Genomic DNA, 13987 nt, shown 5'->3' with positions numbered 1-13987 from the left:
ACAGCTAATTCTCGACTTTTCGTTTGCTCTACCTCTCGTGTGATGTGTGGGGGTTGCTTTTTATAAATTTATGTTAAAGAACAAAATGGAGCATGTTTCAACTTGTAACTTGGCCAAGAAATACAAGGCTGTGTTGGATATTCTTAATTACTTGGCTGGTTGGGTATGTTAAAAAATGTATGCTGTGCAAAAGTGGAATATTATGTGGCATATATAACTACATATAGCATTTGTATATAAATGGATCGGTTTAACCATATTTAACAATAAGAATAACCGAATTTCCAAATTAACCAAACCGAATTTCCGATTCAGTCGGTTAATTCCGTTAAACTGATCATTTTCCTCACACCTTCATCACACACACACATATCTATATAAATGTACTAGAAAAGTGCACGTGCGTTGCACGTGAACAACTAAACTGCTGAAATATATGAATAAAATTTTGATAATATTTAAATAAATTAAAATAAGGATAGTAGTATTTATCAATTGAAATAAATCAAACCACAAAAATTAAAAATTATGATCATAGACGGTATATGAATCAGAAAAGTTGTCTTATCCACATGGCACATTTTTCAATATGCTTCTTGGTTGATTTTGACAACTCAACAACTCTTTGTCGTAGTTTTTATAATATGCGTATAACTATTTTGGTATACTCAACAAGTATATGATCATCTTTAACTTATTATGTTATTTAGAATTCTCATCGAAGATTTGACATGCTTGTAGTTTGCTTCTCTATCACGACATTTTTTCAGTTTTCTACATTATTTTTATCCGGTAATCTTATATTTCGACTATTTATTATTATTTTTTGAATGATTTTTCAGTTTATGACAATCATCAACTGTAGCTCCTAAGAAAAAATTCTTTTAGTCGTGATAGGTTTTCACTTGTGAGTAAAAGTATGTATAACCTATATATCCTTCAACAACATAATCAATGAATGATGTTGTAATTTCTTCAAACATCGTGATATTTGTAATATCAATTTTATATATTTAATATCAATATTATTAACATATATCTATAAGGTTAATAAATTAGAACTGTTTATATATAGCTATTCGGTTAATATATCTACTCAAATTACTATATTAGAACTATTTCCTCGTTTAATTTGACGCAATTCAGGAAAGTCATCTCGTTAGTTATTTTTTTAGAAGCTTTGGAACGATGATTGCGTTCATCATATCATGGGGATAATATAGTTTCATTCTCATTTGTTGTGTCTAGAACATAATATTATATTATTCATTGAAACAAAACAAATGTTCTTCTATCGAGTTTACATTTTGTTTATAATATTTTATATCTTGTGGAACGACATACAAAATTAATTATTCTATTTTAAAAATTTTGAAAAGAGACATGAATAACATAATTAAGATGCAAATGCGATCATAAATATCATTCAAATATATATAAAAATATTTGTTTTATTCAATATCTCATCTAATAATACAACTGTTTAGATTTCAAAAGCATTTTATGATAGTCAAAATTAATTTGATGAAATGTTGTAGAATTTTATTCGCATTTCACTATTTGGCTAAGTGAATGTATTTGGCGAGAAGTTTTCAATACTACCATTTTATATCTTATGAATTAGCTGATTAGTCACTTTGACTAAAAAAAAAGACAAAAACAACCTCTTAACCACCTCAGAATATATCGAGATGATATTGGATAAAATAAAGTGCAATTGGCTCAATGTCTCAATTTACTAAAAATTCACAAAATTGATCTATTGTGTCCACAAAGCTTTAGAATTATTCTCATACCATTATAAATAGAATGAGAATTGTGTACACTTTGTTTTTCATGTGTTTCTTTTTCTGGATGAAGAATTTTTTCTTTTTGAAAACGATTTTATTTTCTTAGAAATATCGACATTTTATATGACATTCATACAACATAATCAACACAAATGACATATAACAATAAAACATGTTAACTCTAGGGTAAAAAACTCATCTCATTGCAAGAACACTAAATGACAAATGAATCATATTATTTAGTAATATTTATTTAGCAGCATATATAAAAAATTGACCAAATGGCTTAAAAATAGTGTTTGAAATCAGTTACATACAAACATTTCTCTCAATCACGTATCTCAATTGACACATAAAGAGTCTGAAAATATCTCTATTCTAAATGGGAGAAAGAATGTTTATATGAACTTAATATTTATTAATAATTTATTTTTATTCAATCCGTCTCATCTCCCTTCGTCTTCCCATTATTATCTATCATTAATATGATAGATATTTTCATAAATTTGACTGCAATGTATAAATTTAAGAAATTAAAATTAAATTAAAATAATAATTATTTTGATTGAGTTAAGTACACTATTAATGATCATTTTATACTAATATAAAAAATGACTTAAATAACATCATGAATATGATGAATATTGTAAAACTAAAAATTGGTAAAATAGTAAGCTCACAATTGAAAGTCATATATTTAATAGATATTATTAATAGATAATATATTATTTAAGGATATTTTTTTAGCATCATATATCCAAATTGATTAAATACTTAAATATTTATATTTGTATTGAAATCACTTACATACAAACTTTTTCTCTCAATTATGTATCTATGTTGATACATAAGTAGTTTTAAAATATATCTATTTTAAATGAGAAAAATATGTTTTATATGATTTTAATTTTATTAATATTTTAATTTTATTCAACCTCACTCATCTACATTCGTCTTCCCATTATTACTTTAATATTCGGAATATTAACAAATTTTTAATTTATAACATTATTAAACAAAATGGTAAAATAATAATCCTATTAAACTAACGTAGAAAATAATTTAAAGAACCTCATGAACATGACAATTTATAAAACAAATAAAATGGTAAAATAGTAAGTTTACAGATGAAAATCATATATTTATAAAAGTAAAATAGATGTAATATTATTATTATTTTTAAATATGTAAATTAAATTAAATTTAAAAAGTAAAATCAAATTAATAATTATATTGATTGAATTAAGTAGACTATTAATGATCATATTAAATTAACACAAAAAATTACTTAAAGAACCTCATAAACATAACAAATTGTAAATAAACACAAAAAATTACTTAAAAAACCTCATAAACATAACAAATTGTAAATAAATGAAAGAGTAAAATAGTAAGCTCACAATTCAAATTCATATATTTATAATAGTTTAGATATTAGATTGACCAATTTCGACATGCGGATTTTGGCCATGAGGCCTTCAAAATGCTGATGAAACGTAGGCCACCACAAGGAAATGACAAATCTATCCCCGTGTTGTGATATACCTTCGGTGGTCAGTAGCAGCTTGAACTCTTCTAATGTGGATATAAAAAAATTGAGTTTGCGCAGAGCCTCTATTCGATCAGTGTACACTTTCTTGAGTTGGTAACAAAAAATGGCGAATGCAGCTAATTTGAATGCCATATTTGAGACTCTACCTGCCATTGCCAAGCTTTGCAGCTTCGAAAAGATTCGCAGAAAGGCTAAAATTCGTTGCTATCTTGACAAGAAGAATGATGGGATTCAAGAGCCTTCAAGAAGATTCGTATTAAGTGTTGCAACAGTTGCGTTGTTCGGGAACGCCGGTGTCCGGAACTCGATGGCAGAAGACAACGGATTTTGGATCACTGGTCCTATACCAGTGCCTTATGCTGTCAATGGTATGTCTGATGTCTCATCTCATGCACAAGCTTAGTTGGTTTTTATGCATTTATATTTAACTTTTCTATCGCATCTTCCTTCATTTAAGTAGTTTTACGCGATTATTCGTGTTCTTTCTGTTGGGAAGTTTTTGATTCTCTAGCTTCACTTGTATCACAAAGCAAATAATAACTTGATTGAAAGCAAACATAATCGTATCTAATTTTATCTCAACCAAATGTTATTCTAGGATGCTTGAGCATCATTTAGCACTGTCTCGATTTTGATGTAGATATTAACAACAAAGAGACGGGAACTCGTTCTTTTATCAAGAAAGGAGTTTACATTGCAAACATTGGCACTAAAGGGAGAATGCGTAGATTGAAAAAATCTGCTTTTGATCTCATAGCTATGGGGGACTTGATAGCGCAAGGGGACACATTGAATTATGTCCGGAGATATCTACGTCTTAAATCTACCTTCATGTACTATGATTTCGACGAAGTTATATCCGCAGCATTGGAAGATGATAAGAAATCTCTTACTGATCTTGCCAACAGATTATTTGACAGTGTAGAAAAGGTAATTTTAGTACTAATCTTTTTTTGAGAAAACCTTTTTTACACTGAGCTTTAATGTTATGTTTTTGGCAGCTCGAAAGCGCAGTAAGAAAGCAGAATTTGACTCAGACCGAGTCGTGTCATCAAGCTACAGTATTGATTCTTGAAGAGGTCATGAGTCGAATGGCATAAAACATGCTTTGCCATAAATGAATTGCATTGTAGTTTTTCTGTTTTTACAAATTTCTCGTACCTCAAGATTGAGATTGTTCCCTCTTGTATACCAACATTTGAAAATAGACAAAATGTCAATTTTAATATTATATCTATTAGTTTGTGACATTTTTTCGTATTGTATGTTTTTTTACATACAAAGTATTCTTGTAATTATGTTATTTTTTTAACAGTTTTAGTTATTTCAACATAAAATCATTTAATTAAATGATTAATAATATTGTTAGATTTTTCAAGTACGTGACAGCGTAATTATAATTTTTACCCAAATAAGAGATCTGTCTCACAAAATACGACCCGTGAGACGGTCTCATTGGTCATATTTTGTGAGACAGATCTCTTATTTGGGTCATCTATGAAAAAATATTATTTTTTATGCCAAGAGTATTATTTTTTATTGTGAATATCGGTAAAATTGACATGTCTCACAATAAAGATTCGTGAGAACGTCTCACAAGAGACCTACTCAATTTTAATAATGATATTAATCATTTAGTTATATGCTTTTGACGAAAATGACTAAGATTGTTTAAAAAAAATACATAATTATGTGACCATAATTGATTCATGAAAAATTATGGATTGAAAAATAGAATTAACTCTTTAATAGGTCATTGATTAATTATTAATTAAAAATAAAAGGTGTTATTAAAGGATGTCTAAAAATTTTGACATACTATTAATGAATGTAAGGCAAACAAAATTTAGTTTCCAAATTTTTGGAAGTTTGAAAGAAAGACCGGTGGAAATGGCCAATAATCTTACTATAAGCATTTATTTTGTCGTTTTTTCTTTTTAATTTAGCATCAAAATTTTTTTTCTCTTGATATTTAATAATATTTTGGTTTGAATTAAAACCAAGAAAACCAATAATGGTTAATATCTCAATACCAATTAACTTAACTAAATTATATCATTTTTTTTATCTATCTAGCAAAGAAACGATTTTTGGAATAAAATTTTGGAATAAAATGTCTACATTTTATTTTTTAATATCATTTTTTATATATATTAACGATTTTTGGAATAAAATGTCTACATTTTGGTTGTTAATTAATAAATAAAATTGGAAATGTAAAAACTTGTTTGAGACGGTGTCACATGTCGTATTTGTCTGACGGTCTCACGGATCGTATTTGTGAGACATATATCTTATTTGGGTCATCTATGAAAAATTATTATATTTTATGTTAAGATTATTATTTTTTATTGTGAATATCGATAGGATTCGACCGTCTCGTAAATATTGATAAGTGAAACCATATCATGTACCTATTCAATTGGGAAAAGATTAATCTTGAAAAGTGATTTCAAACAGGGCAGTGTATAATTCTCTCCGCGTTCTCCTCCTCGCGGTAAGAAAACCAAAGTTACATTATCGCCAGAAAACAAAGAAAATTCAGACAATAGGCAATTTCGGATGAATAATCAGTAAAACTTTGTCAGCTTTCATACTACATCCGTTGGTGAAAGAAATTTCTTGGTCAACTCACGCGCTCTGTCCCACCCCATTTGTAATTTTTTAAATCAAATTTCAATCCCTTTCTTTGGATCTGATCCTGCATTTGAAAGGGGCTCAAGCCGGGGAACTTTTCTTCTTCGATTCACCTGACAAGAATTCAGGACTATATTGTCCTTTGGTTGGATTGTATCCCATTTCTTCCTTTTTGTTGCTTGTGCAGCTTTTTGGCTTTCTCCTCAAGTTTGATTGAATATACATTTTTCTGAATATTTGAGGGTCATCAAGATTGTTTGTCAAAGAGAGCCGGCTGGGGAATTTGAAAGCTGTTGTTCCGGAATATTAAATTGGGTTTGTGAAATATGTTGTGAAGATTTGACCTTTGGGCCTGTATTCTTGGAAAGGAACTACAGGTATTGCTGGGTGCTTATTTCTTTGTTCTCCTGACGGTATGAGAAGCAACTATAATTGGGGAGGATGAATTTGCAAGGAAAAATATGTGTCAGAGGAATTTTTTATCGCATGACTCTTGTTGCTCTGCTTTTCATTTTGGTAGCACCCTATTTGGAAAGCAAGAGGGAGGAATCGGAAACTTTACTGGCCTATCTGGTGGACTCGGGGGAGATAGATATGGAGATGGTATAGAACTGTTATTCTTGTATGAGTTTTGATATACGTGTGACGATGAACTTGTTTTTTGATTATTCTATTTACTTTCAGATGGCTCTATTGTGTGGTTTTGGTTGCGCATATAATTGTTTATTTTGTTTTAATAGTATACTGCTGTTTTCGTTAGTCTGAGATACTTTTTGCTTGTTCTTATAAATAAATGACGTAGTTTGAATTTGTAGTTCAGGGTTATGATGTAGCTTAAATCACTGATTGTTCTTGGACAGCCCTTTGTATGGCATGCATGTATATTCTCTCTCTGCTGATTTACTGACTGCTATTTTTCACTTCCATTTGGCTTTATGAGTTCTCAAATTTTGATGATAATCATTTTTCTTTGTTAGTCGAAGGTAGTAATGGTTTAAGCTAGATGGAAAGCTCACCATTCCAAATGTCACGATTATTCTGGATAATGATTCTTAGAAATGAAATTTGTAACTTCTGCAGTAATGGAATTATGTGTTCTCATCTCATAGAAGATTTTCTTGGAAACTTATTTGTCAATCAGTTTATGTCAACTTTCTTCATTAATCAATTTCCTTTTCATACTGGGAGTTTGCATGATTTTGTAGGTGGAGTGATTTCAAAAATTGGTAGTTCCTCCTTTCCGGTGACAAATTAATATATCAAATATCGAATCTTTCTGTCTGCTTTCCCAATTCATCCGTGAATAAGAATTCAAGTATGTCGTACAGAATTATCAATGCCACGGACGTTGAATGTAAATTGACCTAGGCCTGGTTGGGCACTCTGTAAAACCTCCCGACCTTTTGTTTTAGTAAACCTTCTCATATGTTAATTTTAATGCACTTTCTTATTTTCCTTATAATACATGCTTTAGCAGTTTCTTCTTGTTGATATCTCATCTATTTCTTGGTGTTAGTGAAAATTTGATGTTCCTGTTTTTGTACTTTTGATCATTTGCATTGTCAAGAAATTCACTGTTGTGAATGCTCACAACTATATGCTATAAATTCCAAAATGCACCGACTATTTCATCAGGTTTCACAAGAATAAGCATTTGCATTTTATCTAATTTCTTTGGATCCCTTGAGTCATAGAGAGCGAGCCTAACTATAACTTGGATGTAGTTTACATGTCTGGAATGCAATGAATAATCAGAAAATTATTTATGTGCAGGCTGAATTATTACATGTTAACTGTAAGCTCGAGTTCTTGCATGCCAACAGAATTCTACAAGATCTTGAATTGCAATTCACAGAAGACCGGTCAAGTCATGATGGGGAACTTTGTATTGGCAGGATATCCAGAACAAAAAAGCATGAGATTATCAAGGTTTTGCACCCTGTGGTTGAGCAACTCATTCTAGATTGTTTAAGGGAAAATAGTCACTTGTTTCATACCACTGGAGAAGAGAGAGGTTCTGAAACTTTGTACACCAAGTCTTTGGGACATTTGTTTACGCAGACCTCTTCTTTTCAACGGCGAAAGTTAGCTCAGACATTTGGAGAAGCACCTGCTCCTTCCCCGATGGTTTTACTCCCTAGTCCAGCTCCTTCAATTCCTGCAACGGCTGATCCTCAGCCTCCACAAAGTCCTCCACTACCATTTTTCCCTCCAGATTTCAGTGGTTCAGAATTGCAGCCTACTACTAGTGAACATTCTTATGCAGGTGCTTCTGATGCACAGTCAAGCAAGCATAAGACCAGCAACAGAACTGTGGTTGTTGCTGTCGTTGTAACTGCTTCTGTGACCTTTTTCATTGCTGCCATGTTCTTTTTGTGCTGCCGTAAGTGTGGAGCTGGATCTAGGCGGGGAAGAAACGACGAGAGGCCTCTTCTCAGCTTATCCTTGAGTGACTATTCTATTGGTAAAATTATGATTTTCTTGATCTCTTGTCTAAGAGTAGACATTTTGCATCTATATTTTCATGTTTCTGAATTTTCAATTTTGATCTCTTATCTTCTCAGCTTATCCTTGATCTCTTATCTAAGACTATCCTGATTTTCATGTTTCTGAATTGCAATTTTTCAGCCTCTTCACATAAGTCCTATGGTCTAGGCACTTCAACAAATGAAGAAAAGGTTGGCAATCAATCTATCAACAACAAATTGAACCATAACAAATTCAGCGGAAAATCTTATATAGAGTCACATTCTCTGAGCAATTCAAAATTTGAAAATTCAGTTGGAGTCACTACCACGAACACAGGAGAAGATTCTGTTCGCATGGCACTGGGTACACCAGGACTGCCTCCACTGAAACCTCCTCCTGGAAGGACTGATCCTCCTAAACCCACACCCACACCACACCCACACCAACAGCTCCAGTACCACCCCCAGCTCCTCCAATAATTCAACAATTTGGAGGCCCACGTGCTCCGCCTCCTGCAACACCTCCTCCACCTCCTTTACCTTCTGGTATTAAGTCTGGTCCTCGTCCACCACCACCTCCAGGAGCCGGTGTTCCTCCTCCACGGCCGCCACCTCCAAGAGCCGGTGTCCCTCCACGTTCACCATCCATGGGCTTGAAACCCCCTCGACCAGCACTTAGTCATCCATCAACTTCTGCTTCAGCCGATGATGGTGATGATGGCCCTAATAAAGCTAAACTGAAGCCTTTCTTCTGGGACAAGGTGTTAGCCAACCCTGATCATTCAATGGTTTGGCATCAGATAAAATCTGGCTCGTTCCAGTAAGTCATTTTACTCCCATGTGGTTTATGGTCCTAATCATAACATTTTTACCTGTCTAATATATTCAGCATAAATTCATGAACAGGTTCAATGAAGAAATGATAGAATCACTATTTGGCTATGCCCCTGCTGCAAAAAACATGAATGGGGGGAAGAAAGAGTCAGCATCACAAGATCTTTCGAGCCAGTATATCCAACTAATTGATCCCAAAAGGTCGCAAAATCTATCAATTCTTCTCAAAGCATTAAATGTGACTACAGAAGAAGTTTGCGATGCAATTGAAGAAGGTATTTTATTTTCCTTGTATCCCTTGAATATCCAAATAATGCTATCTGGTTTAGAGTTATTGAAGATGCAAGGCATTCTAAGGTTCACAGTGTCCTATAGAGCCTAGGTGCAGGGGTGAGGTGAGACATGCACTTAACTGAAGCACTAAGTCGTAATGTATAAGAATCAACGACTTCTCATTGTATGTCACATATTGTCCAATGTTTTACAAGCTATAGAATAACAAAAAAAAAAAAAGCCATTCATTGGGTTACTGGTAAATACAACTGTTTGTCATGCTTTTTAACCTTTAATTTGCAATATTGACGCGCTTAAATACTAGTCAATACAAATGTCTGACATGATTAGTTGTTACAGGGCACACCACATTGAAGGGGTATGCTTCATTTGCGGTTAGATATAGGACCTAATCCTCACTGTGGTTTTAGTCTAAGCATGTGTCTTCTGGGATTTTTATATCTAAAATTTAGCCGTAAGCTGGTGGTGTTAATCTTAAAAAGGGCATTTCTTTCAACCTGTGATGATAAATGACGTATATGTGATCAAATGATTAAGTTGCTGGTATAAATATTGAATCCGATTCATTATAAAAGAAAAAAAAAACAGTAATCTCAGTGTTGTCACAATTATCTATACATCATGGAAAAGGGTACAGAATGGAGTGGCTTTGGCGCAAAAAATGTATAAAGTTGGATTTTGAGTTGTTTATGCATTGCCTTATCTATAGCTCTTCAAAATATCTCTGCATTTGAAAAAGAATATGTCAATATGACAATTGGACGGGAGAAGTAATTGCAATAAATGTTTCAGGCCTTAAATTAAATCAGGTCATCCCAAAAAAGTTACCCATGAGTGTATTGAAAGTTGTTTTGCAGTAACTTAGCTTTTACAATTTCTATTGTTCTTGATAAATGTCAGATTTCATGAGTTTCTGCCCAATTTCGTTTTTGAGTGATGCAAGCACAGAAACACTATAACATATACAGATGATCTTGGCATGTGCTTCTGTAGAGATCGTTGTTCTCTAAGTTCCTGTTTATTCCTTCAATTGCAATTTGTTTGTTAAAGCTACTGTCTTCTTCAATGGATCAAGAAAATGCGCAATGAATCTGTCTTATGGTTCTCTTTTTGTTAAAAGTCAAATTCATTACTCTCTGGATTTCATAGTTTTTATGCTTTCACTACTTACAATTTGATAACATAAGCTGTCTGGAATGGATCCCAACCAAGATGTTTACTACATATGTTAATCTTTTTTCTCTTCACCATAATTAGAAAAATGGAACGGTTCCCTAATTCATCTAAGGTCGCATGATTCATTTTTGGCTGGTGATTTGTACAGCAAAAGCAATTGCCTATGAATCTTTGAATATATTCCCTAATTCTGGATTAATTAAATGTTAAATTCACCTATACATATTTCATAAAGAAGTTGATCACTGCATCTAACATCGAAAAAAGTTGTTATTCTTTTTGTGAGCTTTAGCCGACCCCACTTAGTGGATAAAGGTTTGTCTGTTGTTTGTTGTGTTCTTTTTGTGACCTGTTAATATTGTTGATGATTGTTAGTTACCCTGAATTTAGTCCTGATTTGAGTGACACTCTCGAGTCCCACCACCAAAAATGACAAAGAAAAAAGCTAACAAACCAAAATTTAAATAAATGAAGAGGAAGAGTTGGGATCTGCTCAGGTTGAAATTTGAAATGGGACTTTGACAAACAATTTTTCTTGATTTAAGTTACTTATACACGTATATGTTGATTGTGTGGGGTCATTCTTCTTGAGGGGGGAGTTTTCTTTTTAATTTTGTTGTTCCTATATCAATATAGGGGCAGCTAACCTTTTCAACTGAATCAGGAAACGAGCTTCCGGCAGAACTTATTCAAACATTGATAAAGATGGCACCTACAACTGAAGAGGAATTGAAGCTCAGACTCTACAGTGGCAATCTTTCTCAACTTGGTACAGCGGAGCGCTTCCTCAAAACATTGGTTGAAATTCCTTTTGCCTTTAAGAGGCTTGAATCCTTGCTATTTATGTGCACTCTTCAGGAGGAGATATCAACGTTAAAAGAGTCTTTCACAGTTTTGGAGGTGATAAATTTATCCGGTTTATCGCATCATAAAAGATCATCTTGTTATACAAGACTATTTTTTCCCTATAATTTGGATAATTTATAAAATCTGGATTCTGGATTGCAGAGATGTGTATGACCCCGGTCTGATAATTATAATCTCTCATTTGGTTTAGGATTAAGGGATAGTTGCTTTAAGCTTCTCAGGTTATGCTTGTAAGCACTTGAAAGTCGTAATTATTACTCTTTACCCTCTAGCACATTATAACTCTCAGAAGCCATTTGGAAAAGTTGACTTTTATTCAGTCCAATAAGGAGACCATTGTAACCAGAAAATGTGCTGATCTTGTGGTGATGAATATAATTTCCTTGTTTTTTGTGGCTGAACTTTTTATCATCACAATTCCCCTTGGCCCTTCACGCCACTACCATTATAAGGTTTGTTTTGGCATCAGTTTTTTTAAACAACAAATGAACATTTCCACTCGTCCATTTCACTTTTAGAATTCTCATGCTGATCATTTTCTCTATCTGCATTGGCACTTGAAAATATGATGAATTTGGAAAATGTTGGTTGTTGGGACTGTTTTTGTTGGGGTATGTGCCTCTGTATTATTCCTCTAGAAGCTATTTGGATTTGGTATATAGGAATATTTTAGATATTAAACTAGTGTACATGCATTCTCTCCTAAGTCTCTGATAAAGAATTTGATTACAATGACGCATTTGATCAACAATTTTCTGCTTGGGCCATTCGGTGCCATTAATCTTAAATCTCAAGTTTTCAGGAATTGATATTGTATTCATGGTTTCTTGACATGTTGCAGGCTGCTTCCACAGAATTGCGGAAAAGTAGATTGTTTCTCAAGCTTCTCGAGGCTGTTCTTAAAACAGGAAACCGCATGAATGTCGGGACATTCCGTGGTGGTGCACAAGCATTTAAACTTGATACTCTCCTAAAATTAGCAGATGTGAAAGGAACAGATGGGAAAACGACACTGCTGCACTTTGTTGTTCAGGAAATAATTCGTTCGGAAGGCATGAGAGCTGCCCGAGCAGCCAAAGAGAGCCGGAGCTTGTCCAGCTTCAAGTCTGATGATTTCCTCGAGGATTCTATTCAAGATTCTGATGATCAGTTCCAGATAAAAGGTCTTCAGGTGGTTTCAGGTCTAAGTAGTGAGCTTGAGGATGTCAAGAAAGCTGCAGTTTTAGATGCTGACAGCGTAACAGGAACAGTGTCTAGGCTCGGTCATACACTCATAAAATCCAAGAATTTCCTTAATTCGGAGATGAAGAATGTATCAGAAGAAAATGGATTCCATCAGGCATTAAAGAGTTTTGTGCAGAATGCGGAGGCTGATATTATGTGGTTGCTCGAGGAAGAGAAACGAATAATGGCTCTTGTAAAGAGCACATCAGATTACTTCCATGGAAATGCTGGAAAGGATGAGGGGTTGCGATTGTTCATCATAGTTCGGGATTTCCTAATAATTCTAGAAAAAGTGTGCAAAGAATTGCAATTGGCCCCAGCAAAATCAAGTCGGACATCTAAGAAAGATGATTCAGCAGCAGGGCCTGTGGATCCACGCCAGCCTCCTACAACTGATCCTCGCCAGCGGCTGTTTCCAGCAATCACAGATCGGCGAGTGGATAGCTCAAGTTCAGACGACGAATCATAGTATAATGAAAACACGTAAGAAAAATTTCATAAATCTTTTCTTCGATTTCACAGACCTCCGAAGTGAAGATTATAACTTTTTGACATCGTCGCTACTTTATTCAGGTAGTGCAGAGGTTTAGGGAATGCAATGCAAGTGGGAAAAACAAACAAAAAGGAAATTCATTCAATAGATTGGTGCCCGTGATCATGTGAGCTGCGCGCTTACTTGGATGAAGCAAGCCTCACCTTGCATGATCAATGGGTTTGCTGTTCCTCAAAATGGTGCTCGATATGAACAAGAATGATTTGGAAGTGTTGTAATATAATCTTTTTTTCTTTTTCATTTCTCAAATTTCTCGTAGGTTTTTCTTTATCTCCGCTTCATGCTCTTGTTCGGAGAAATTACAGACATGGTTCTTCAATATCAAATGAGCCGCAGGGATCCTCCTACCCTTCCAGGAGAGATCTTTGGAGGCAGACCCGGCTCTTTAAGATCCCTGGGACTGTGTTTGTCGATCAACTTGAATGAATGAACTGAATGTACAAACTCAGGACCCAAGACGGGGTTTCATGCCATCAATAATCAAACAAAACAATGCACAGAATCATTCATAATCTCATAAACTCAACGAATTATAGCACCAAATTCGAGAGAGAAAAAACCCATAATTCAAGATGTAAGGCATTGACAAAAC

At 33.7% G+C, this 13987-nt stretch overlaps 2 protein-coding genes across 2 annotated transcripts; both read left to right on the top strand.

Annotated features, from left to right (window-relative positions):
* The first annotated feature begins 3356 nt into the window (after nucleotides 1-3356).
* LOC142522507 (photosynthetic NDH subunit of lumenal location 3, chloroplastic) lies at nucleotides 3357-4592 on the top strand. Its single transcript, XM_075625943.1, has 3 exons — nucleotides 3357-3710; nucleotides 3983-4272; nucleotides 4344-4592. The coding sequence occupies exons 1-3, from the start codon at nucleotides 3446-3448 to the stop codon at nucleotides 4440-4442; spliced, it is 654 nt and encodes a 217-aa protein (XP_075482058.1). The 5' UTR covers nucleotides 3357-3445; the 3' UTR covers nucleotides 4443-4592.
* Nucleotides 4593-5806: 1214 nt separating this feature from the next.
* LOC142523148 (formin-like protein 5) lies at nucleotides 5807-13665 on the top strand. Its single transcript, XM_075626797.1, is given in 8 exon segments — nucleotides 5807-6582; nucleotides 7753-8443; nucleotides 8608-8880; nucleotides 8883-9267; nucleotides 9354-9556; nucleotides 11416-11651; nucleotides 12460-13325; nucleotides 13416-13665. Coding segments are annotated over 7 exon segments (2802 nt in total). The 5' UTR covers nucleotides 5807-6420; the 3' UTR covers nucleotides 13312-13325; nucleotides 13416-13665.
* Nucleotides 13666-13987: the final 322 nt, after the last annotated feature.

The sequence above is a fragment of the Primulina tabacum genome, chromosome 13 (assembly GCF_025594145.1).
Source record: "Primulina tabacum isolate GXHZ01 chromosome 13, ASM2559414v2, whole genome shotgun sequence".
Taxonomy (NCBI): domain Eukaryota; kingdom Viridiplantae; phylum Streptophyta; class Magnoliopsida; order Lamiales; family Gesneriaceae; genus Primulina; species Primulina tabacum.
The sequence above is the reverse complement of the archived record's forward strand: the minus strand, read 5'-3'. Positions and strand labels throughout refer to the sequence as shown.

Bases quoted from the DNA above. Each gene is read 5' to 3' on its own strand.
- LOC142522507 (XM_075625943.1), top strand. From the start codon at position 3,446: ATGGCGAATGCAGCTAATTTGAATGCCATATTTGAGACTCTACCTGCC. The intron at 3,711-3,982 runs GTATGTCTGATG...ATTTTGATGTAG, and splicing joins AGTGCCTTATGCTGTCAATG to ATATTAACAACAAAGAGACG. The intron at 4,273-4,343 runs GTAATTTTAGTA...TGTTTTTGGCAG, and splicing joins TATTTGACAGTGTAGAAAAG to CTCGAAAGCGCAGTAAGAAA.